Source organism: Narcine bancroftii, chromosome 13, assembly GCF_036971445.1.
Source record: "Narcine bancroftii isolate sNarBan1 chromosome 13, sNarBan1.hap1, whole genome shotgun sequence".
NCBI lineage: Eukaryota > Metazoa > Chordata > Chondrichthyes > Torpediniformes > Narcinidae > Narcine > Narcine bancroftii.
In genome coordinates this window covers 29,313,688-29,340,576 of record NC_091481.1, presented here as the reverse complement: position 1 = coordinate 29,340,576, position 26,889 = coordinate 29,313,688, and the positions used below count along the sequence as shown (strand labels likewise).

Below are 26,889 nucleotides of genomic sequence, written 5' to 3'. Positions count from 1 at the left end.
ACTCCCTTCTCTCTCTCCCCACCGCCCCCGTCGGGAAGACACAAGGGTTTAAAAATGAAATAGCGCTGGATTTGATGACATTCCCGTACTTTTTTTTCCCAGCAGAAGCTCATTAATATGGTGCCCCTGCACTGTTTCAACGCTCTCCCGCATTTTGCCTTTGTTACTCTGCGCCTTTTTCTTTATTATTACCCTACCCATAAGGTCCATCTCCTCTTCGCCCTCCTCCCATCAGGGGGAAAAAGCTGCAGAGTGTGAACACCACCATCATACATTCAGGTGCCTTGTTCAGCGCGGGCGATCACTCCTCTCCATCCTTCACGATCTCTGGCCCTCCGAATTGTAGTGGTTGCCTCCCCTGTTCTCCTTCAGTGAAGGAGCGGAGACCGGAGTTCTTGATTGCACGGGGGGGGGGGGGGGGGGGGGGGGAATACTGAAGTGGGTTCCCGTTGCCGCTTTTAGTTGCAGTGTCCATGCCGGACAGGTAACCCTGGCCATTGATCCGCAGATACCTCTGTCCAGCAATTTTAGTTTTACAACCATAAATTCCAATTTGTAGAATCTGCTTGTAAAGACCATCCACCCTCTGCAATTCATGGCTTCACCTGACTCGGATTGGGAGACTAAACAGGTACTGCACCTTGCCCAAGGGTGACCTGAAGGCCGTCGGACTTACGCCTCCTTGTGCTGGTCTGTGTGAAAATATCCACTTAAAATAAAGTTTCTTCTGCAGCCATCAAACTCCTGAATGAGCTATACGACAGTACTCTCAGGGTGCTGCTGCTGGGGTGTATGTATGACTGTTTTATATATTTGTAGCATGTTGAACATTTACTGAGCTCCCAAATTGTACAGCATCATTATTCTTCAAATAAACAACAGGCTGAGAGGGGCCCAAATCGAGGGTAGGTGGAGAGAAACACTGGGAGTGCCAATATTTATGGTCCACCTCAACCTACTCCTGAACTGAGGAAGCAGATAAAAGTCAACCACATTGGTCGGTCTGGAGTCACGCCAAGTATGAGTAGCAGAGTTCCTCCCACAAGTGCACGATGAATATCGGGCCAAACAAAAATAAACTCAGCAGGTCAAGGCAGCCTCTGTGGGGGCCAATGGTTGGACAATGCTATGGGTGGAGGCCGTGCATCAGGACTAAGAGTGTAGAGGGAAGGTAGCCAAATCAATGAGAAGGGGGGGGGGGGGGGTGAGTGCAACCTGGTGAGGAAGGGGAGGATGGGCAGAAGGGAACAAGTGCGAGATGGGGAGTGGTGGAGTCAGGTGACATGTCTGCATGTCTGGTGGGTTTTACAACATATATTGTCTTTTGTGGAGTCATGAAAAACGATCACTGCAACTAACTATATTACTGGGTATGTTTTATTATTTGATTTTACTTCCTCCTGCTCTGATCAGGTTCAAACCCACGGCTTGTATTTGTATTTGCTGTTTTATATATTTATATGTTGGTGGACTTCAGGAGGAAGTCAAAGGAACACGACCCAGTTCCCATTGAGGGCTCAGTTGTAGAGAGGGTGAAGAACTTCAAATTCCTGGGTGTCAATATCTCTGAGGATCTATCCTGGAGCCTCCGTTGATGCCATCACCAAGAAGGTTCACCAGTGATTATACTTTGTGAGACATCTTAGGAGATTCACTATGTCACTGAAGACTCTTGTAAGCTTCTACAGTTGTACCGTGGTGAGCATTCTGGCTGGTACGGAGGCGCCAACTCTCAGGACAAGAATAAACTCCAGAGGGTTGTTAACTCGGCCTGTAACATCTCAGGCACCAGATTTCACTGCATCGAGGACATCTACAGAGGTGGTGTCTTAAAAAAGCAGCCTTTATCCTTAAAGAACCCCCACCACCCTACCATTGGGAAAAAGGAACAGGAGCCTAAAGATAAGCATTCAACGGCACAAGGACAGCTTCTTCCCCACTGCCATCAGATTCCTGAATGAGCCATGAACCAAAGACACTGCCATACATTTCATGCACTATTTTTTTGTAAGATGGTTACAATAGAAATGTTTCCACTCTGACGCTGCTGCAAACATCAAATTTCATGACTTGTTCATGACAATAAAATCTGATTCTGTATAATTTCCCTTTTTCATCAGACTGCATAGGTTATTTGGTCCATCAAGCCTCAACTGGGTGTCACTTAAAGGACCCTATCAATTCTATTTCCCTACTTATTTCCCTTACACTGGGCCATGGGCTCTCTCTGATTCTTGGCCACCTATCTAATTCATGCTAAGTTACGGAGGTTGATTAATGTTCCACACAGACATCTGCACAATGTGCTGGCTCCAGATATTTGACAAATTTTTCCTGAATTCAATCTTTGCAGGATTATACTGCTGCAAGAATTCTCATCGTAAATTCAGTTGCAGTTCAGAAAAGTAGGCTTTAGCAGGTTGATGGGGGGAGGATGAAATTTGGCAGGTATGTGTGATCTCATTTTATGTACAGCTGAGACACCTAGAATAGACATAAGAATATAAGAACATAAGAAATAGGACCAGGAGTAGGCTATCTGGCCCATTGAGCCTGCTCCACCATTCAATGTGACCATGGGTGCATGAGGCAGCCTCAATGTAGTCATTGATATACTGGAGGAAGAGTTGAGGAGTCTTGCCTTATGCACCCACGATGAGGTTGTCAATTTTATCCACTTTGCGGTCATCCCTGATAACACTCTCCCTTTCCTGGATCTCTCTGTCTCCATCTCAAGAGACAAGCTTTCCACTAACATATACTACAAACCCTCCAACTCACATAACACTTCCTCACACCCTGTCCTCTGCAAGGATTCCATCCCCTTCTCTTAATTTCTCCATCTCCTCTGTACTTGATGAGGTCCTCCAGTCTAGATCTTCCAAAATGTCTGCCTTCTTCTTCAAACATGGCTTCTCCTCCACCATTATCAACTCAGCCCTCACCCGCATCTCCTCCATTTCCTGCTGATCTGCCCTGGCCTCCTCAACCCCAGATGCAACAAACATAGAATCCCCCTCATCCTCACCTACCACCCCACCAGCCTCTGCATCCCACACATTATCCTCCTGAATTTACAGCACTCACTGAAGGATCTCACCAGACATATTTTTCCTTCTCCTCCCCCCTCGGTCTTCCACAGGGACTGCTCCCTCCTCAATTCCCTCATGCACATCCCTCCCCACTCATTTCAGCCATGGCACCTTCCTCTGTGCCTGCAGGAGGTGCAGCATCTGCACCCACACCTCCTCCCTCACCACGGTCCGGGATCCCAAACAGGCCTTTCACCGGACTTATTTACTGCATCCAGTGCACCCTTTGTGGCCTTTTCAAAATTGCAGAGACTGCTGCGGATTGGGAGATCACTTCGCTCAGCACTTCTGCTCCATTTGCAACCACAGTGGCTTCCCAGTGGCCAACCTTTCAATTATGAGTCACACCCCCACATTCACATGTCTGTCCATGGCCTTGTGTACCATCCCACCCAGACCTCCTGCTGATTGGAGGAACAACACTTTATTTTCTGGCTGGGCATTTTGCAGCCAGATGGCATTGACATTGACTTTACCACTCTCCCTTAAACCTGCTCGCCCATTCTTTCCCCTCCCCCTTTTCCAGTCCTTCCACCCTCCTCCCCCTCATGGCTTCAGTGCCCTCCCTCCTTTCTCCACCTATCATGTATTGCCTTTGCCACCCTGGCCCTTCTCCCCTCTCCCCCACTCTTGTTGGATGCCTGCCAGAATTTTCTCATAATTTGATGATGGTCCGTTCTGTATCTTTGCCTTTGCTACATAAAGGAGACTGTTTGACCTGCTGAGCTTCTCCGGGATAGTGTGTGTGTTTTACTTCAACCACGGCGTCTACAGAATTTTGTGATTTGCTTTTTAAAAAAAATTTACTGTGGGATCTCTGCTGCCACATTCTCTCAAGTAATCCTGCATCTTCAAAGAGAAAAATGAGCCTTGATCATACAAGTACAATAGTGGGGGGAGGGGGGGAAATGTCAAGGATTTTGGACTGGAACACACACATTTAGAAGTCTCTCATGTTGAACTGCTACGTTTGCTTGAACCAGTTCCTGGGGTTTCCTCACTTGATTTCCAAACTTTAAGTCTCAGCTCGATCAAACTGTTTGCTACCATTCCCTTCCCAATTGTTTTCTAACTAATTTAAAAAAAACTAAGAAGTATTTTAAAATGGATTACTTTGTAGTATCTTCACAATATTGTCCAAAGCATTACCTGCAATTCTGGCATATCAAAAGTCATGCAGTAACCAAGATGCAAATGAGCTACAAAGATTCTGATTCACATTATAATAAGTTGAAGTTCTTGATGGTCAAGAAAGCACTGCCTCCACTTCCTTAGAAGGCTAAAATAAGAAGTGGCTGAAATGAGATGGCTGCAACATGCAAAGCTATCGATTGCCTTCTGAGCGTCATAATTGAAACACTCCACTGAGTGTGAAACTGCTTCTTAAAATTCAACTCAAAAATAAAAGATGTTTCAGGGCAACATGATGCATCAGCTGCAAAGACTGCCCTTGGGAAAGATGGGTCTGTGAACACTGAAATTGAAAAATTAAGAATGAAAATAAAATCAAAACAAATTCACGCAGTCCAAACTTTGCTACAGAGAAAAATATCTTTTTTTTTGTTTGCCAAGTGTCTGTAGCATTGTTTGGAGACTCAAGGTAGAAAGGGCAGCTGAAAGATAAGAATGATTTCCTGGAAAGATCTTCAACTTGGCATGTAGATGATAAAGTTAATTGGTTAATCAATTTTCAAACTTAACTTTAATAAAATATTATCCTTTTTATTTGTGCATTGCTGGGAGGGTTAGTAGTGATTATCCGTGTCTAATTAAAATCACAAGAGGGTCAGAGGGAGTCGTAGAGATGTACAGCACAGAAGCAAACCCTTCAGCCCATCATGCCCATGCTGACCCTATCTCCCATCTATACTTTGCCCACATTGAGACCACATCCTTTAATATTTGGGCTATTTAAGCACCTCCCAATATTTCTCAAACATAGCAATTTCTCTTTGGAGCATAGAAGGATGAGAGGAGACTCGATAGATTATGAGAGACATAGATAGGGTGGACAGCCAGCACCTGTTTCCCAGGGCAGGATCAGCAAACACCAGAGGATGTATGTACAAAGTTAAGGGAGGGAAGTTTAGGGGAGACATCAGGGGTAAGTTTTTTTGTTTACACAGAGAGTTGTGGGAGCCTGGAATGCTTTGCCGGGCATGGTGGTGGAGGCTGAAACATTGGGGGCATTTAAGAGATTCTTAGACTGACACATGATTGGAAGAAAAATAGTTATGGGATAGGGAGGGTTAAGTAATTTTTTTAGGAAGGAATATATGGGTTGGCACAACATTGAGGACTGAAGGGCCTGTACTTTTCCGTATTGTTCTATGTTGTATGTTCTATCTGATTCCACCACCTGACAGAAATATCAAAGTGTCTATGAATTACATCACATAGTTAGCATAATATGCATTGTGAGGGATTTTTCTGTTCATATTAGTAAATGTCCTTGCAGACAACATCCACTGCCTTTCCTTTGTAAACTTTCCTGGAACTCTCATCGAAAAAAAAATCCAGTAAGATAGTTTAGGCAAGACCATTCCTAATCACTCCTTGTCTACCCAAAAACTTATATATCCAGTCCCAGTAATGCATTCACCACTGATGTCAGGCTCACTTTCCTATAATATTCTGGATTATTTTTAGAATCTTTCCTAAACAACTGAACATCTACCAGTCCTTTGGCACCTCAACCACGGATGGCTAAGGATATTTTAAATACCTCTGCTAGTGTGCCTACAATTTCTTGCTAGGTACTACCCCTAATTATCCTCGTACACCAGTTTGCTTAATGTTGCCTTTAACTAGCTTTCTTTAAAACGTGGAGTTGTTCAACTTTTTCCCATTTTTGGTAGCAATAGTTGAAAGACAGTTATGTCAACCTTAACCTGTTGGTTTTCAGACTCATGCAGGACCCAAAGGAACATTGTGTTCTATCAGGTATTTGATACTTCATGTGATATTCAACCTATAACCTTCAGTCCGTCGAGCAGTAAGAACATAACAGTTTTATTTCTTTTACAGACAGTTAAGTGAGAAAGTCTTACATACTTTTCACGATCAAATCCAAGCTTACCTCGTTAACAGCTCAAAAATGTAAGTGTCCATGAATCACACTTTAATATGCATTATAATTAAAAAAGGCTTCCATTTATGTAGCTCCATCCATTACTGTAGGATATTCCAATGTACTTTGCAGCCATTGAAATGGTTTTAAACTCATTGCAAATTTACTCAAGAAATACAATGTATCTTATCATCTGTTATCAGTCCATAAGATAGCAAAAATAGGCTATTCAGCCCATTGAGTCTGCCCCACCACTTAATCATGAGCTGATCCATTTTCCCACTCAGCCCCACTGCCCGGCTACCTCCCTCCATAACCTTTGATCCCTCTGCTTTAAATACATCCAATGACTTGGCCTCCACAATCAATAAATTCCCCAGAGCTACCATCCTCTGGTTAAAGAAATTAATCTGCACCTCTGTTCTAAGTGGGCGCCCTTCAATCCTAAAGTTGTGCCCTCTTGTCCGAGATTCTCCCACCATGGAAAACAACCTTTCTACATCTATTCTGTCCAACATTCCATAGAACCGTAGAACATTACAGCACAGAAACAGGCACCTTTGGCTTTTCTAGTCTGTGGTGAATCTATTTTTTTGCCTAGTCCCACTGACCTGCACCAATCCATAGCCCTCCACACCTCTCCCATCCATGTACCTGTCTACATTCTTCTTAAATGTTAAAATTGAGCCGTGTTCACCACCTCAACTGGCAGCTTGTTCCACACTCCCACCCCTCTGTATGTGAAAAAATTCCTCCTCACATCCCACATTTCTTAACCCATGCCCTCTGGTTTGAATCTTACCTATCCTCAGTGCAAGCTTTGAAAACCTTCTTTGTGGTCAACGATGCCTCCAATCTTAGTGTCTTCTGCAAACTGGCTGATCCAATTTACCACATTATCATCCATATCATTGATATAGATGACAAACAATAATGGTCCCAGCATTGATCTCTAAGGCACACCACTAGTCACAGGCCTCCAGTTTGAGAAGCAATCATCTACCACTACTCTCTGGTTTCTCCCATCCAGCCAGAGAGTGGGAAAAAAAGATTCACATGGAACTGAAGGGCCTGAGTTATAAGAAGAGGCTAGAAAGATGACGATCTGCAAAGTGATTGAAGTTCTAACTGATTTTGTGATCAGGTGAGGTTTGACTGACTCTTCTTGACATCAAGGTAGCATTTCAACAACTTGGCAACAAGGACCATTGGTAAAAAAAATTAAGTGAATGGGGATCAAAGGGAAAACAAGAGATGGAGTCATACAGTACCTTGTATAGACGATGCTGGCTGTGGTTGTCAGAGGTCAATCATTCCAATCTTCAGGACAATATTTCAGGAATTCTTCACACAATGTCCTTGATCCAAGCATCTTCAGCTACTTCTCTTTCTTCCATTGTAAGGCCAGATGATTATACGTTCAATTTCTATTCAGAACTACTGTGTTTCAGAAGCAGGCTCATATTTGCATGCAGTGATACCTAGGCAATATTGAGGCATTGATGATTAAGTAGCAAGAATGTTTGCACCACTAAAGTATCTGGTATTGAGTATCTAAAAGTTCTGATCAAATCATTTCTCTTTCACTTTCCTAGATGTTACCATCACTGCATTCTTGAGCTGCAATATCTAGAGTCACCAATAACAAGAAACTCAATTAGATCAGCTAAACACCATGACTTTGTGCCAGAGATCTCCCAGTGGCCAACCATTTCAATTCTGTGTCCCTCTCCCATACTCACATGTCTGTCCATGGCCTCATGTAGTATCCCATCAAGAACACCTGTAAATTGGAGGAACAAAACTTGATATTTCTATCTGGGCACTTTCCAACCAGAAGGCATTAACATCAGCCTACTCTCTTTTCTCCCTCCCTTCCCCATCTTCTTTACTCCAGCTCTTCAGCCACTTCCCTCTCCATTCACTGAGACATCCTTCCTCCCCCTACTAATTGGTGTGCCCTCTCTCCCATATCTACCTATTACATCCTGCCTTTGGGATCTCGCTACCCCTCGCCTCCTCTTGTTTGGGTGCCTGGCAACGTTTTTTTCATATCTTGATGAAGGGATCAAGCCCAAAACGTTGATTATGTATCTTCATCTTTTCTATATAAAGTACACTGTTTGACCTACTAAATTTTACCAGGATAGTGTATTTACTTCAACCACGGTGCCTACAGACTTTTGTGTTTTACTTCCTTGGCTATGTACTAAGTATAAGCTTCTATGAGGAGTCATGTAGCATGAGTTGAGGGTAGGCACAACCCTGTGTCTTTGTAGCAAGATGATGACAGTTGCTGCAACATACAGAAAATGTATTTTGAGAGGGTTCCTGCAAAATGCACTCCTAGTGTTAACTGGCGGAAAGCCCTCATGTTTACTGCTGGCAGTGGGATTGTGTAAAGACACGTGTGCAAGTGGATAAAGCCATTAACATCTTGGACTTGAGGAAGTCTTGTGTCCTGTGGAATCTTGGAGCTAATGTGTTATCCACAGCAAAATGACGAATTTTTGCTTTGGTTAATGCGGTTTTAATCATCTGGCAATGGAAGAACCTGGACTGATCTAACGGCAAAAAAAACTGTCAAATGGAGCAGAGTTCTTGACCGAAACAGGCAGCATGTGGTAGCTGTAGTCTCTGAGTCGCAGTTTTACTATCAGAGATGACGGGGGCTAAGTTTCACAATCCTGACCAACAAGTGAGTGAAGCGGTCGGTGCATAATTAACCTGTGCCCATTGCTTGTAATGTAGACAGTACACTATGTACCAACTGAATACAAAAAAGCACAAATTATCTTTACAAAGGTAGTAAAAGTCCAAAGAAATCAACCAGCAACTCACATATGAGCAGTTGATAATCTTGTTAATAGGGTTGCTTAAGGTCTTTCTTGCTGATGTTCTGATGTACAATTTTAAGAGGATTTTATGGCTCGAAGTTTGAGTGCAAGTTGATGCTGGTGTCACAACAAATTGGCTGATTTTTAAAAATCTCTTTCGTCATGATCTGGCCTCTGGAGCACATTATCCGTGTCCTAAGTTAAGCTCTTCTTGATAAGGAACTCAATGTAATTGAGCAAATTGGATGCATCCTTCATCATTGAGAGAGACAGGGCACAATATTGCATCTGACACAGATCTGATAATGTGATCATTCGTTTATTATCATACATGTGCAAAACTGACATATGCACCAAAATTCCGTAGCTTACAAACAAATAGCAAATAATAGTTTCTATCAGCATACTATGAAGTCAACTTTCTTTTATTCCAACGTTGCGTTCTTCAACTCCCTGAGCATGACTCAGCTGAACTCTTCTGACCTCATTGACCCACTGCCACTCAGGTGATCCTGACATGCTCACTCTCTTCCTCCTGTATCTGGGATTCATCACCTGCATTCTGACACTTAACACACATCCGCAAGCACGCTGCGTGTTGCATCTCTTACGTTATCACCAGTGGCCGACACCGTTCCTATTGAAGGTAAATAGGCAACTGCAACCGCCCCCCCATCAGCCTCCATGCCATGCGAGGAGATGAATGATTGGAATTGTCCCGATATGTAAAAGTCCAGAGGGCTGACAGTTTGGCCTGACCTAGTACGACATTGAAAGACAGGTGATGCAGAGTCTGAATGGCAAGGGTTTGACAGGTCCCTCTGACTCTGGGCTCTGATGTAGAACATGGGCTGTCGACATACGCCGGCTTCAACCTGTCGATGGAAACGGTGCCAGATTTTCCATTCTGTTGATCACAAAAGTCTTTGGATGGCATTGTAAGACCTGATAAGGACTTTTGTAAACAGGCTGAAGAGGTTTGTGAACAGCATCAAGCTGAAGGAAAATGAGTACAGCACATACACTGCAGCCACGTAGGAGCAGGTTGCAGTAATCTCATGTTTACCCGAAGACGATCAACATAACTAGCTGGATCATAGAGCTTTGTACTTGGACTTGGATTTACAAACTTGTCTGGCAAGGTTAACATAGTGCCTTATACTAGCTCTGCCGTTCCAAGATCTGCAGTACACACTCCAAGGATAACCATGGGCAAATGTTCACTCCAAGTAGATGCATCACAAACTGCTATTAATGCTGCCTTCAAACATCAATGGAAATGTTCCACAAGGCCTTTGGCCTGTGGATGGTAAGTCATAGTGCGAATACGGACCTTGCCCAGAAGATCGATAAAAGCTCAGAACTACACCGACCCTTGATCCCTTGTAATGGTTACCAGAGCACCGAAAGATGGAATCCAAAAATCCACGAAGGCAACCATCTCCGCAGAGATGTCAGTGATAGGAATGGCCTCCTGCCAACTGGTAGTCCAGTCTTCGCATGTGAGCAGATAAGTATATCCCCAAGGTGGCAGAAGTGGGCGTAACAAGACTCGGTGCATATTGCACAAGCCATGGTGGTGAAATCAATGGCAGTAGTTGTATGTAAGGTATCAATGTTGCGCCTGGACAGGTCATCGGCCATGGCATTCACTTTTCCTCGGATATGCCGTGTGTCCGATGAAAAATGTAGGATGAAGTCCAAGCACCAAATCTCGCTGGGCGAGTGGAGATGTGTATTGTGTTCACAGTAGGCAAGAAAGGCTAGTGGTCTGTATAAATGGTGAAAAGACGACCTGTTACTCATCAGTGGCGGTCAACACTGCTCCTGATCAAGGTAAGAACACACCGTGACAATTCATACTCGCTGCATCCAAACAGGTACGTAAGATACACCAACTTCAATTACATTAAATTACCCCAGTAAGCAAAGAGATAATAAATATAAGGAATAAAGAGAAAAATAAACAGGAAGTTACACTTAGTGCAAGAAAATAGAAGCATTGATTCAGTAGAGTGGATATTAATACACAAATGTACTAGATAGAGGCAACGTTTCGGGCCTGAGCCCTTTGTCAAGGTGTGAGCAAAAGGCAGGCAGGTGCCTGAATAAAAGAATGGAGGAGAGAAGGGAAGAAGGGGCATGGGAGGAAAACTCAGGTCAACAACCAAGAGGCTCTCAAGGTATCTTCAATGAATGAACCTGGCTACATTTGTTAACTTCTGTAGTCTTTTGTGTTGCTCGGTTCTTGAATCACCATATCAGACTGTGATGCAACCAGCCAGAATACTGTCCACGGTGGACCTGTCGAAGTTTGATTGAATATTTAACAACATTTCAAATCTCCTCAGATGGTGCAGGTTAGAGGGCTTCGAGTTTCTGGATCATTGGTCATTGAGGTCTCTTCCAAGAATGTGAGATGTGTTTCGACGGGATGGTCTGCACTTGAACTGGAAGGGGACTGATAATCTGAAATCCTGATGTTTTGCAAGTGGACCTCCAAGTAGGGGGTGGGGGGGGGGGTTAAATTAGATATGCAGGGGGATGGAAACAAAAGTAGATAAGGGAGAGGAGGAGGAAATTTTCTCAGGTGCAAGTCTAGTAGGAAAGACAGAAGAGATTAGAGTGTGGATTGGCACATGGAATTAGGACATTGTGGACATTAGCAAAACTTGGTTGCGGGAGGGCCAGGACTGGCAGCTCAATGTTCCATTGTTTCGGACAGGATAGAGTTGGGGGGATGAAAGAGGGAGGAGAGGCATTGCTCATCGGGGAAAATATAACAGCTGTACTCAGACAGGACAGATTAGGGGGCTTGTCTAGTGAGGCTATATGGATGGAGCTCAGGAATGGGATAAGTATAACCACACTAATGGGATTGTATTATAGACTGCCCAATAGTCAGCAAGAGATGTAGAAGCAAATCTGTAGAGATAACAGGAGACTTAAAGTTGTGATAGTAGGAGATTTTAACTTTTCACATATTGACTGTGACTCTCATACTGTAAAAGGGCTGAATGGCTTGGAGTTTGTCAAATGTGCTCATGAAATTTAAGATAGATACAAACTAGGACCTGATCTGTTAGGAAAAAGGCAGGACAGGTGACAGAAATATGTGGAGGGGAACATTTTAGGTCTAGTGATCATAATGCCATTGTTTCAAGTTAATTATTGGAGCAAGATACGTCAGGGCCTTGGGCTGTGATTCTAAATTGGAGAAAGGGTAGCTTTGAGGAAATTAGAAAGGATCTAGAATGCGTGGATTGGGATAAGTTGTTTTCGGGAAAGGATGTGAGAGGTAAGTAGAAGACTTTCAAAGGTGAAATTTTGAGAGTGCAGAGTTTATATGTTCCTTTTAGGATTAAAGATAAGGTTAGTAGGCATAAGGAACCTTGGATTTTGAGGTATATTGGGGATCTGGTTCAGAAGAAGAGAAAGGTTTATAGCAAGGCTAGGAAACATGGAGGTACTTGAGAAGTATTAAATAATCAAAAATGATTTCTTCAGGAAGGATAAAGGAAGACATGAAGTGGCTTTGGCCGACAATGAGAAGGAAATTCCTAAGGGTTTTCTACAGGTTTATTAAGAGGAAAAGGATAGTAAGGGACAAATTTGGTCCCCTTGAAGATCCAAGTGGTCAGCCATGTACGGAGTGAGAATGGGAACAGAGTCTGGGAAGTAAGGAAAACAAGCAGTGAGATCATGAAACCTACAGTATACAGATTAAAGCGGTTGAGGTGCTTGCTGTCTCAAAGTGAATAAATCCCCAGGTCCCGACAAGATATTCGCTTGGGCCTTGAGGAAGGCTAGTGTATAAATTGCAGGGGCTCTGACAGAAATATTCAAAATGTCTTTAGCCACAGGTCTGGTGCTGAAGGATTGCAGGGTAGCTCGTGTAGTTCTGTTGTTTAAAAAAGGCTCCAAAAATAACCCTGGAAATTATAGGCCAGTGAGCCTGACATCAGTAGTAGGAAAATTATTGGAAAGCGTAATAAGAGTTCAGCCATACAAGTATTTGGATAACCAGTGAATGAGTAGGGATAATCGACATGGGTTTGTGCGTGGCAGGTCGTGTTCGTCTAATCTTATAGAGTTTTTTGAGGAGGTTACCAGGAAAGTTGATGAAGAAAAGGCTTTGGATGTTGTGTACATGGTCTCTAGTAAAACCTTTGACAAGGTCCCACAAGGGAGGTTAATCAGGAAGGTGCAGACACTCAGTATACATGGTGTGGTAGTAAACTGGATTTGACATTGGCTCTATGTGAGAAGCTAGAGAGTGGTAGTGAATGATTGCTTCTCAGACTGAGGCCCTGTGACTTGGGATGTGCCTTAGGGATTGATACTGGGACAATTGTTGTTTGTCATCTATATCAATGATCTGGGTGATAATGTGGTAGATTGGATCAGCAAGTTTGCAGATGACACCAAGATTGAAGGCATTGAAAGCCTTCCTTGCTGCACACAAACATTGCAGAGAGATCGGCCTCTCCCCCTGTAAAAATGGGCTGAAAAATTGCAGATGGAATTTAATGCAGGCAAGTGTGAGGAGTTGTATTTTGGAAGGACAAACCAAGAAAGAACATACAAGGTAAATGGTAGGGCACTGAGGAGTGCAGTAGGACAGAAGGATCTGGGAATACAGATAGGGTTGTAAAGAGAGGTTTTGGAATACTGGCCTTCATAAATTGAAGTATTGAGTACCTGTATAAGAATTAGGATGTTATGGTAAAGTTGTATAAGACATTGGTAAGGCCAAATTTGGAGTATAGTGTGCAGTTTTAGTCACCTAACTACAGGACAGATATTAATAAGATAAGAAAGAGCATACCACCAATGATTGAGAGACCAGGATTCGAATCCCACGTTGTCTGTAAGGAGTTTGTACATTCTCCGCATGTCTGAATGGGTTTTCCCCAGGGGTTCTAGATTCCTTCCACTGTTCAAAATCTTACTAGGGGCTTGTAGGTTAAATTGGGTGGCACAGGCTCCATGGGCCTGTTACTGTACTGTATTCCTAAAAAGATTTACTAGGATTTTCCCAGACTTCAGGAACTGAGTTACAAGGAAAGGTTAAACTGGTTAGGCCTTTATTCCCTGGAGTGTTGAAGAACGAGGGGAGATTTGATCAAGGTATTTAAAATTATGAGGGGGATGGACTGAGTAAATATACATAGGCTTTTTCCACTGAGGATACGTGAGATAGACTAGAGGACATTGATTAAGGATGAAAGGGGAAAAATTTAAGGGAAACTTGAGGAGGAACTTCTTGACACAGAGAGTGGTGGAATGTGGATTGGGCTGCCAGCTGAAGTGGAAAATACAGGCTCAATTTTAATATTTAAAAAGTATTTGGACAGGCACTTGGATGAGAGGAGTTTGGAGCTCTATGGACTGGGTACAGGTCAGTAGGAATGGCAGCATAATAACTCAGCACAGACTAGAAGGGCCACAGGGCTTGTTTCTGTGCTGTAGAGGCATTGGTTTGATTTCACAGCTGTCTCAGTGTGCTGGCTCTAGGAGAGGTCTTCTGACATGTGGAATCCCTGGACATTGAAGCTACTAAACATTTTCACCTCCATCTCACCTTGTATGCTCCCTCAGCCTCCCCCTCATTAATTCAACTATATGTTCCTTGGTCTTGGTGAAGATGTGAGGAAGGTAATTTTTCTGACACATCCCGATCAGATTCTCAATCTCCATCCATCATTTCCTGTTATTGGCCTACCATGGTGAGTATATGAGGAGTGGAGCAGCAGAGGAGCAAGTTCAATAATGTTTCTCGATTTAGTCGGGGAGAGCAAGGCAGACGAGTGGGATTAGTGCAGGTAGACCGAAAGGTCAGCATGGATGATGAGAACTGAAGCATGCAGTACTTGCTGTAAAGCACTGTGAATAACTCTAACGTGGGCCTGGTCTCCGTGTGGACAGTGGTCAATGTGACATAAAGTAATGGAGAAAGGCAAGTACTCTCTGAAAGGAAACTTCCTCATTGGAAATGGGCTAGTTTCAGTAGATGATCTGACCAAATGAAAACAAAACCAAAATTCGACAACTAAACCTGTCATGGAACAATAAGAGTGGATGCCCTGGGTACAGATTGGGCCTTCCCCACTACAGAGAGCTGTTTGTGTTGTGTTCATGTCCAAAATGAATACTGAAATTTCATTTACATTTTTACAGTTTATATAAAGGCAGCTAGTATTGCAATACTGTATATGAAAGTGACTGATAATTGTGCATTTGGTCATTGCTTATGCATTTATTGAGGATAGACACTAAGGAATGAAAATATTGTTTTACTCGCATTGCACTTGTTTGTCCTGTTATATTATTTTAACTGTGATGCAAGGTTTTCCAAATTCACTTCAGCTAAAATGTTTTGTTTTAAATGTACCCTACGTGCTTTACTAATTCCACAGAGACTTCATTCAACTTTGCTTTAAAGAATTTCAGAAATCAAAAGAAAAGGCTTTTAAATGAAGTTTTGTTAAGCTTTAAAAAATTATGACTGGGCAGAGAAAAGATGGGCCAATTTGCAGTGGCTAAATCACCTCCCAGCCTGCACACCTTTGGGATGTGGAAGGAGACAAGAGCACTGCAAGGAGACCCACGTCGTCACAGGGAAAGAGTGAAAATTCCTCACAGCCAAACATGAGGAGAGGATTTTAACCCAGGTTTCTGGTGCTGTGAGGCAGTGGCTCCACTGTGCAGCCCACAAACTGAAATATACTTTCCCTCTGTGATCTCAGATCCAACGTGAGGAAACCACTGAAATTTTGTACATTGGAAGTGGGATTTCAACTCTCACCTCCTCTCAGAGGCCAGAACCGTCAAGGACAAAAGAAAAATCAGTATTGAGTATCTAACAGCACATAGCCACACCACAGCTGTTCACAACCTGTATCAATGAACAGAGAGTGTCTACACTTGGTGAGCTGTTGAGCAAGAGTACGTTGGTGCCTGCCTGGTAGAGAAGGTGCCTGCTGTCTGGAGGGTAATAAATTCATTCTCCTTTAAATGGATGAGCTGAGGCCTCTGATGGAACACTAGAACACTGAAGATCAAACATAGCAACACACGTGATTCAGGAAGCCAGAGGCATGAAGTAGTGGGAACAGAATGAGGCCATTCGGCCCATTGAGTCTGCTCCGCCACTCAAATAATTTCTGGTCTATTCTTGCTTTCAACCCCATTTTCCCCTTGATTCCCTTTCAAATCAAGAAACGACCTACTTCAAATTTACCCAATGACTTGGGCCCCACACCCATATGTGGAAGTGAATTCCACAGATCTACCACCCATCCAGCTGAAGAAACTTTTCGTTTCCATTCTAAAGGGACCCCCTTTTATTCTGAGGCTGTGCCTTCTAGTCCTAGAAACAACAAGTAGTCTCGCACCTGCATCACATGAAACCCAGAGGGAGATTTCTTCCCAGTGTTTCGGTGGGAAAGGCAGGTAACACACTTGTAGACTCAGCCACAGTGTTGTTGTTGAAAGCCGAGGTCAAATTTCTAGCACAATCAACACTCACCCAGATTCTTGGGTGTTACAGAGAAAGCTTAGACTGATGTCAATTTATTGTCATTGTGAATGTGTGTCAAGCTAGCAGGGCGTCAGGTCAGTCCACCAAGATGCACGTCGACACTACCAGGGAATTTCATGGAGTTTCTGACATCCAATCCCAGCCATACAAATGCCCTTGTTACACGTTAGCCAACCAGCCCAGACTGCTGACCAATTTGGCAAGGTAGTCTAGTCTGTGGAGGGAACTTCGAAGCCTGCAGTTGTTGCCGGACAGCGTTCCTCCTCTTCTTCCCAATCCATCACTTGGTCCTGCTCCTAGGTAGAAACCAAGCATTCACACCACACAATGGAAAAGAATTTAGCAGATAAAATGTCATACTTGCTCTGCCGACTGTAGGGTGCATCAGAATGCTCTCCCCTGTAAGATTTTGAGTGGCCACAAACCTTGATTTAATTTAAAGCCGGTGGCAGAGGGAGTCATCAGCCCTATCACCTGGGGAATAGCCTTATCTGCCCAATAGCTCCCCTTGATTTGTCACGGCGGTTTATGTGTCATGGATTACTGCAGTCATGATGGATGTCAGCTTTCATAACTTTCTGCTAATATTGAGGGATAAATTCTCATTGCAATTTATTAGATAGGTGAGTTCAAATGCCTCGACTGCAAAACAACATGCAAGGAGTAAATCGGACCATAGAGAAGTCTGCAATTATGGCAAAGTTATGAGCTTCCACCAATTGCAGGAGTGAGTGTGGCATGGTTAGTTTCTATTAAATAAAGAACATAATTGACTTTACCTATATACCATAGAGCCACACAAGTAGAATTATACAGCACAGGAACAGGCCCTTCAGCCCAAAATGTGTGTACCAAACATGATGCTCAAGTTTAACTAAAATGCTACTACTTGTACATAATACATACCCCTCCATTCCCTGGACATTCATGTGTCTCCATAGAAGTCTTGGAAATCCTGCTATTGTATTTGCTTACACCGCCACCACTGGCAGCCCGTTCTAGGCACTCTCCGTATGCAATCTTGCCCTGTACATCTCCTTTAAACCTCCCCCTCTTTCACCTTAACTGCAAGTTCTCTTGTATGTATAATGCTCAATGGTAAAACTTAATGTGTTGCAAAAATTTCCATTCCAGCCTAGAAGATTCAGATACATGGAAGGTCAGGTACCACTGTCAACTTCATAGCCTCTGGCAATGCAGCCCTTGCCCTGTTCCAATATTACATTTCAGTTCAAAGCAGAAAGCATGTTACAGAAACAATGTCCTTATTGGAGCATATCTGCCACACACAAGAATGATGCAAATGATCTTTCTACGCTACCAGTCTATCTTGCTTTACTGGTCCATATTCTCAGCCATATTTCAAGGGGATTTCAATATTAATGCACTCATGATTGCGAACAACAGAACAAGTGCAATGCCTTTAGAGTCAAGAAAAGCTCCTGCCACATCACACCTTACAGCTGTTACTTTAATTCCCTGCATATGTAAATTTATTCAAATTAAACTAGATATACAAGAGCTATGAAATGAAGGATTATATTTTGGTGTGTATCTTTGGTATTTCCACCACATTTGCTTATTTTTCTCCTTTCTTTTGTGCAGTTACTGGTCATTTAATAGACTACACTGTTTTAGAGTGCAAAATCTCCATTTTATTGATGTGGAAGTATAAAAGCAAACTTCTGAGGGCCCTGCATTCAAAACCAGTTCAGAAACTTGAATTACATATTTACAGTAGTGAAACCATGGGTGGTGCGGAACCTTACAGTAATCAATACCTTTCTGGATGCATCCATTCATGGAAGTTTATCTACTATTAAGGAAAACATTTTAATGCAAGCCCGTCATGCACAATTTCAACAAGTGAAACGAGTCTTTCCAAAAGAATTTCAACTAAATTCTATCCTTTGTATCATGTTTTAAAAATTCCATTGGATGTGCATAGGTACCTGCTTCTCACTTGATTTTACTTAGAAGTGTTTATCAGTTTCCAAAGTGATAATAACAGATAAACATCAAAATACAGTTTTCTCAACATTTTACAATAATCAAAAGAATAAAAAAAAGGAAGGTTGGTCAGTTTTAAGTGACAAGTATATCAGGAGTTTGTGTTTTGTGTAAATGTTCTGAGGGTTTCTCCAAAGGTTGATACGCTGCAAAATAACAATACATAGGATAAATAAAGACCATGTGTGGTTTCTTAACTGTTGTTAATGATGGCTATATAATTCTTGAAAGGAGAAAATTATCCTCCAGTGGTATACTAGAAGGGAATAAAGAGGCCATAAAAATGAAACTGTTTTAAGCTTCTTATCAGATAAAGCATTTTTCAGCCACAAATTGTCTGTGAGGACCTGTTTCCCTTGCATTGTGTGAAGATTCCACCAACAAATTGTACTCAGCATACCACATCGACAGCAAGCAAAGGAATTTTCATTTAATAAAGAATGAATATACTGGAAGTAAACAAGAAATCTGCAGATGCTGGGGTCTAGATACTGGGTTATTATATTTGAACCAGTAAACTTGAGTTATATTGCATGCAGTAAATTTGAAAACAATGTATATGTTATTTTCTTCCTGTTAATCCTACAGTAATAATTTCCATGTTTTATTGTAATTCTGTTAATCTTTTGTGACTTGCAAATGATGAGCTTTATATGAAAATCCACGCTTCATGCAACGGATGTGGATATTTATTGTGGCTTTCAGTAATAAGTCTACATCAATTTTTACTGAACATGTTCTCTACGTCACAAGAACAGGTGCTGTTATCTTTTATGTTTGTGACATTAACGACTTGGATGTGAATGTAGGAGATAAAAGTTTGCAGATGATGCAGCCAAGAAAGTTACCCAAGGCTAAGGTGCAAGATCGATTAGGTGGAAAGTTGACAAATGGAATTTGATCCTGGTAAGTCCAAGGTGATGCATTTTAGAAGGGCGAATATGGTACAACATACACAGTAAACACTAGGGCCGAAAGAAGGAATCAGATGGATTTTGGGGTACAAGATCCTGGATCCCTGAAGCTGGCAGCACAGGTAAACAAGGTGGTGAAGAAGGAATATAGCATGTTTGCCTTCATCCACCATAGCAAGGAGACTGGAACATTGTTATAATTATAACTTTATAAGATGCCAGTTGGACCACATCAGGAGTATTGCATGTAGGTCTTGGCTAACACATAATAGAAACGATGTAATTGCACTGGAGAGGGAATTCAACAGGAATGTTGGATGGATTGGAGAATTTACATTTGAGGAGACCGTGTAGGCGGGGTTTGTTTCCATGAATCAGGAGAGGAGAAAGGTCACGTGATAGAAGTGTAGATACATAGAACAGATAGTAAAAAAAAACTTCTTCCCATGGTGGGAATGTCCGAAAGAAGTGGGCACACGTTTAAGATGAGTGAGAGAAGAGGGCACAGATTTCAGGAGGTTCAGCAGGGACCTGAGGGGGATTATTTTTGCAGAGAGGCTCGTACAGGGGATTGATGGCCTCACAACATTCAAGAAATCCAGACAAGCACTTGACTCAGTCGAGCTATGGACCTTCTGCAGGGAAATCAGACTTGTGCAGATAGGTACCAGGGATGGGATGGACCAGGTGGGCCAATACCATGCCTCTATGACCAATGACTCATTAATATTATTCAAAATAAAAATGTAGGGGTGGAAGTGGGCAATCAATAGTTGGGTACAGCAAGAGGTTGGAATCGGTGTGTGAAGGGAAGATCTATCTCATCCCCAAGATTGATAGGCAGGACCATCCCATCCCACTCTCACCACTGCCTCATCAGAATTCAAAGTTGACTCAGCAGACTGCACCACCATTGCCTTTGTCACTGAGCTCCCCACATTCTCATCACTTAATTCCCATTCTCAGCAATTGAGAGCCATTCTCCAACTTTTTTTTTATTGAGGTTGTATGGTGATTCACCACTAGTCTGTTGAGGGGAAGACCACTGTACCTCCAGGAGGACAGACAACACCTGGCCGGCTGTCAATCAGTCGACCTCAATGGACCAAACCCCACCCGGTCGGCTGCCAATCAGCCACCCGGGATATAAGCCCTATCTGGCCCCTCTCGAGGTCAGTCACTCGGGAGCAGAGCACAGCTAGCCACAGCAGAGACTTTAAGCTGAATAAAGCCTGTTGTTCAGTCTTTGAATCTTGTGTCTCCTTACTGTCACTGCAGTGCATCACAATTTATTCACCTCTGAGGTGGTTTGCCTACCCATGCAGTTTTTAAAAAAAATTCTACCCTCCAAATGGCCTGCACACAGATAGAAAACCTGCCAAATTGGCAGGCTAAACTCATGTTACAATCCAATTTGTAAACCCCTACTGTCGGGTAGTGGCGAAGGCATTTGATGAGTCATTTGCTCAGCTCTGCGGTAAACCCATCTCTGTGTGTACAAGGGTTAGGCATCCTGATAACTGATGGTGAACAGTCATTGAATCTGATTGGATGAATAATTGCAAGAACAACAAAAGAAATGAGGAAATGTATGCATTCAGCTGAAATGCTTTCTCCATCCCCGTTCTGATCATCAAAATTAGCCGAGTACAACTGCCGTGCCTATAGGTGTAATTTATTTATCCGACTTGGGTCAAATCTGGCTCCATTATCACATGGTTCTAGTTAGTGACTGGGTCAATCCTGGCATCTTTCCTCTTGAAGAAGCATCTGCAGCCAAATATATTTCCCAATACCAATAACTTGATCTTATAACAGAATTATTAAATTGGTGAAGCAAAGCAAGTTAGAACGTGCACTGGTGTTAACCTTCGTCATTTATGGCATTAAAAGACGTTCTCATATTTTGAAATACAGATGACTGCATTTCAACGTGTACTTCTGCAAGTTAGAATAATTTGAGCCATGAACAATGGCCAATCTCTGGTCCAGCTGTGCATTCTACAGCTCAGCAAAGTGAAAGATTTCTCATTTTAAGGCAAGTGCTTGCATAGACAAGAGGAGTGTGACATATTCCAATGACAGCAAGAGTGCTGCAGGCTTGTTTCTCATCTTGGAATGAGTGTATGAAAGCACATTTTTGACTTAGTAAACTTCACATTAAAAAAAAAACTGAGTAATGATTGCAGAGAGAGAGAGAGAGAGAATAAAAATTAATATGGAATACAAGAGCTCGGGCATATTTACATGTCGGCCTTTACAAAAGATGCAAACATGCCTCCCTCGTGAGCCAGAAGACTTTCAGGTTTATCGTATTCGAGAATGTTACCCCGTTTCATGACAATAACTAAGTCCGCAGTTAGAATGGTGTGCACTCGATGCTGTGGAGAGAAGAGGAACATTTAGATTGTAGCCAAAATACTCTGAATTGATCAAACTTTTCATTGTGGATCACAAGTTTTAAGTCCTTTACACATTCCGAGAAGGGATCATCCAGTGCATTGAGTTTATTCCACATGAGTGTGAACCAATCCTGTTTAACCTTCTCAGTTGCTGAGACTTAAAACCATTGATAAAACATAATAAAGTTTTGAAAGATTCTTGGATGGTCCATCCAACACCCGCAGCAGTTTAAGAGGACAGCACAGCCCAGCTCAGAATCCTTTCTTTCAAAACTGAGATTTCTAACACTTGTGTGAAGATTAGACAAAGAAGTGCACAGCAAACCCACACCAGCACTCATGATTGGAGAGAGGCTGAACTCAACGTGTTGTCAAGTGCTTACAGGTCAGACAGATAATTGCCGTTGTGACGAGGCAAGGGCCGCTTTCTTCAATGTGCTCTCTTGGCAGGAAGTCTCACCCAGCAGGAGTGGGTCCTGGGGGGACTTTGACAAGACTCCCTAGAAATTCACTAGCAATGCTGTGAGACTGGGAGCCAAGGGAAACAGAGGGAAAAGCTGCCCTTCAATTAAATTATTCTGTTTAGGTTCATGAGTGGAATAGCATCTTCACTCATATCTACAAAAGGAAGAAGAAATGAATGACATCTGAGGGTTCAGGTTTCATCATATTAGCATGTGGGACCAAGGGACTGTGCTTGCTAAAAAACTGGCCCTCTTTTTCATCTGCAGAGGTTTATTCATAATTGCTCGAAATCCATGGGTAGTAAATGTCCAATGGTCCTCATCAGAAGCAGGTGCTTGTAAGATTTGTTCTTGAAAATCAGGTGATTCTAGTTTTTCGAGCTGCTTTAGGTGTCATTAAGTTTCCTTTGCTCACGAAAGGGCTGCAAATCAATTAGGGAGGCATCCTGAAATTACTATTACGGTGTTTTTTATCTTAGATAACCTGATGTACAAAGTTATTGCGTGGATTTCTGTGGCCATTAGGAATCATCACAGATCGCAGAACTACTGATAAGTTCAAGTAAAATCAGGTGGGATCCCTTTCCTTTCTCTTGCTCATTTTTCTGAGTGTGTGTTTGAATTGTTAAAAAACTCCTAATTATCCAAAATCTCTCCAGTAAAAGCAGCAGATTTTCAGCCACAAATTCATTAACATGTTTGAGATACCACTGAGTGTTGGGTCAGATGAGAGGAATCAAACTAATCACAGATGAGTGGAAATGAGTGACAGCTGCATAGCTGGATCCCACCTGAAGCCCCTTGAAGATTATTTCTACAGCTGTGTGGTTGACTTCAGAATAGTCAGAACTGAATATTCATTTCCTCAGACAGTTGCGTAATATTGTTTAAAGCTGTCCTCTTACACAAGTTTCACAATATCTGACAAATGTTTTTAACTTGGCAGCGCCGTATAGACATTGCTTGAAATAAGCTTTTTGGTCTCTATCCATCTAGTACTTGTCGGGCTTACTTAACAAAACAGGTCTTGTGTGATGAAGGGGAGAAAGCTGTTGTGAGGGTGAGGTTCTGCCATGATGATCATAGGTCCTCAACCTACGATCATGTTCCATTCTGACCGACAGGTCGTGTCTTGAAATGGACACACGCCGGAAATTCAATGTATACGTCAAATACAACATGGCGGCCACCAAGGCCAGGCCACCCCTGCCATAGGCACCATTTTCCATAGATAGGCCCCAACTTTCACCCATTAAGAGTTTTTTTTGTTTTTTCTCTGGTAGTATATACGGATGGCCTAAATCACATAGGTTGGGGTCTACCTGTGGTTCATAGTGTTTGCTAAAAGAAGTCAGTTTGCAATGAGCAAGCACAGTTCTTCAATTTATCATGTTCCAATTGTCTATCAAGTTCAAATATACACTGAGGAATCAAAGATTCACTTCAAAGAACGTTTTTGTCTTTTAATGGTCAATGTTTTAACACAGATGAATGACTGCTGATATATTACTCTCAACAATTGGTTGACCGCCAACTACCAGGGCTGTCAGTGAAAAGCTTAATTAATCCGAATTTGAGGATAGAATTTGGAGTTAGTTGCTCACTTCTTCATAAGATTGTTTACTTAAGAGGTGAAAGTCAAGGCACATTTTATTTTTCCTTTTGCTTCAGTCTTGGATACAAAAGTTGCAGAAAAGTCACAAGACAAAAGCTGTCCAACCTTGGTACGCAAAGTGCATTAAGCATGTGAGTGAACGTGAAGGTTCTAGCAGGAGAACAAAGCCGTTGGAAGCTGCCATGGCCAATGCTAATGGCAATGAAATCTACCAAGCCAAGAGCTAGGGTCTGTGCATTGAACTCCTTGACTTGTGGCCCTTCACCAGAAGGGTAAAGGGGATTTCCTCCTGAAGGAGCAAGTTTGATACCACTAAGATACCTTTGCAAAAGCCTAACACTAGGTCTGTGTCCAGAATGGAAGCCACACGATGCTGGAAGAAGAAACAGCAGAGAAAAACAAAACAAAATAAATTGCCGAGATGGTGAAAGAGAAAGACGAATAACGATATGAACTGAAGTAAAAAATATTTCAACATGGCAGAAACATAAAGAGAATGAACACGTTACAGAGACTGCACCAATTAATCCTAGATTCTGAGGCCCACCTTCTCATTAACCTCCCCACAGATTCTAACCCTCCCCTGCACACCAGGGGTAATGTGCAATGGCCAGTGGACCGACCAGCCTGGACCTCTTCAGCAGGCGGAAGGAAACTGAGCACCCATCTGGAAACCCATGTGACCACAAGGAAAACATGCAAACTCCACACAGGCCATACCAGAGGAGAGGATTGAACTTGGTTCACTTGGAGCTGCAAGGCAGTAGCTCCAGCAGCTGTGCCACTGAGCTTCCCAAGTAATCAAGCATCACAGAAAGCTAGGGGCAAACAAAAAGCAAACCACTGGAAAAACTCCACTGGCCAAGCAGCATTTGTGGAGGGAAATGGACAGTCATCATTTCTGCTCTGGACCCTTCATCTGGACTGAAAGAGGAGAGGGAAGTTAGCAAGTATAAGGTTCTAGATGGCACGGTTAGTGAAATACCACCAGCAACCCAGGTTTGAATCAGCCTCTGTCTATAAGGAGTTTGTACATTCTCCTGGGTTTCCTGCTGGTGCTCATTTTTCTCCCATGTTCCAAGAAAGTACAGAGCTAGAAAGTTAATTGGTCACATGGATGCATTTGGACTGTGTGGGCAGGAAGGGCCTGTTACTAAAAAGACGAGGCAAAGAGGAGGAGCAATTGCTGGCAAATGATAGGTGGATCCAGGTGATGAAGGTTTGATTGGCAGATGGGGCAAGGAAGGATGGCAAGAGCAATGGAAGCTGGGAAGTGATAAATAGGAACAACAAAGAGCTATGGATTGTGGATCAGAAAGGAAGGTGGAGCGGAAACAATCAAGGAAGGGATGGAGGGCAGATGGGAAAAGTCAGGGAAGGGGATAAGGAACCCATTGGGAGAAGTGTGTGGGTGACAAGCAGAGGGAATAGATGGGGAAGGGCAATGAAACTGCGTAACAAGAGTTGGAAAAATGGGGGTGTGTGAGATATAAAATCCCCTGCTTCAGAGGAACAATCTATTAGAGCCACTGACATAAATTGAGCTGATCCAAGATAGTTTATTATTGAACATCTAGAGCAAGTACAGGCATACCCTGGATAACATGTTTTCAAAAAGCACGGGTTTTGATAAAAACGTGGCTTGAAATTTCTTCACAGCAGTTTTAAATTTGCAACATTAAAGTTTTATTGTTGTTGCTATTTAAATCACCTCATAATATTTTGCAAGGGTCTATTTTAAAATATTTGAAATGTAGGTGCTGAGCTGTGGAACAGAGAGTGTTAAGTGGCTGCGTTGAAAGTTATTGCTGTCCCCGCTGTGATCGGGCTCCCCTGCACTATCCCGCAGCACGCTGCCTTACACTGGTGGGAATCTGGTCCTTTTCTTCGTCCCTGCTCTGATGTGGCAGACCAGCGAGCTTCCAAACCACTGAACAATGCCAGTTTGTGTGGAGGGGAAACCCTTGGAATTTGCTGTGGAATAGAGAGTGGCTGCGTTGAAAGTTATTGCTGACCCCGCTGTGATCGGGCTCCCTGCACTATCCAGCGATTGTACCCATCTAATTTTGGTGAAAATATAATGTGGGCAATTTGATGCAAATCTATATTAGACAAATATTTTCTTAAATAAAGGATGTTCGCTTATTGCCAATAAAGATTAGTTTTATATATCCCTTTTATAGGATTGGAATGTATTACGTTAAAGTGCATGGTAATAGTGCTTTGAACAGGGTGGTTTTCCATAGCATTGAACTTGCTTGGAACGCATAAACCGTGTTGTACAGGGTATGCCTGTATGGTTTCCCGATTTGCTCCATACTCCTCTAACTTACAGGTCTTGTTAAATAACACATTAATTCACTTACTTAATTAAACTTGGATCTTTTGACTCCTTCTCAAAATGGAAATGGTTTAACAATGTGATAATGTGAAATCCCTAACGTCGAAGTACTCGAGATGGCAGAGGTCGACAGCATCGAGTCCACGCTGCTGAAGATCCAGTTGCGCTGGATGGGTCACGTCTCCAGAATGGAGGACCATCGCCTTCCCAAGATCATGTTATATGGCGAGCTCTCCACTGGCCACCGTGACAGAGGTGCACCAAAGAAAAGGTACAAGGACTGCCTAAAGAAATCTCTTGGTGCCTGCCACATTGACCACCGCCAGTGGGCTGATAACGCCTCAAACCGTGCATCTTGGCGCCTCACAGTTTGGCGGGCAGCAACCTCCTTTGAAGAAGACCGCAGAGCCCACCTCACTGACAAAAGGCAAAGGAGGAAAAACCCAACACCCAACCCCAACCAACCAATTTTCCCCTGCAACCGCTGCAACCATGTCTGCCTGTCCCGCATCGGACTTGTCAGCCACAAACGAGCCTGCAGCTGACGTGGACTTTTTACCCCCTCCATAAATCTTCGTCCGCGAAGCCAAGCCAAAGAAGA

At 42.8% G+C, this 26,889-nt stretch overlaps 1 protein-coding gene across 6 annotated transcripts in view; it reads right to left on the bottom strand.

The window, feature by feature from the left end:
- The window catches only part of LOC138748566 (ATP-binding cassette sub-family C member 9-like), a 189,907-nt gene that overhangs the window by 12,573 nt on the left and 150,445 nt on the right, over positions 1 to 26,889 (bottom strand). For 2 of the 6 annotated variants that reach the window (XM_069908983.1, XM_069908987.1), the window contains exons 40-41: positions 21,714 to 21,847; positions 9,314 to 10,770 (exon numbers count right to left, since the gene is read on the bottom strand). In XM_069908983.1, coding sequence (XP_069765084.1) covers positions 10,392 to 10,770; positions 21,714 to 21,847 — 513 coding nt within the window. In that variant the 3' untranslated portion in view covers positions 9,314 to 10,391. Of the gene's footprint in view, positions 1 to 7,433; positions 7,644 to 9,313; positions 10,771 to 18,509; positions 18,699 to 21,713; positions 21,848 to 24,046; positions 24,321 to 26,889 lie in introns of those variants that run through there. The other 4 variants (XM_069908985.1, XR_011348162.1, XM_069908988.1 and 1 more) reach the window with 4 other exon arrangements.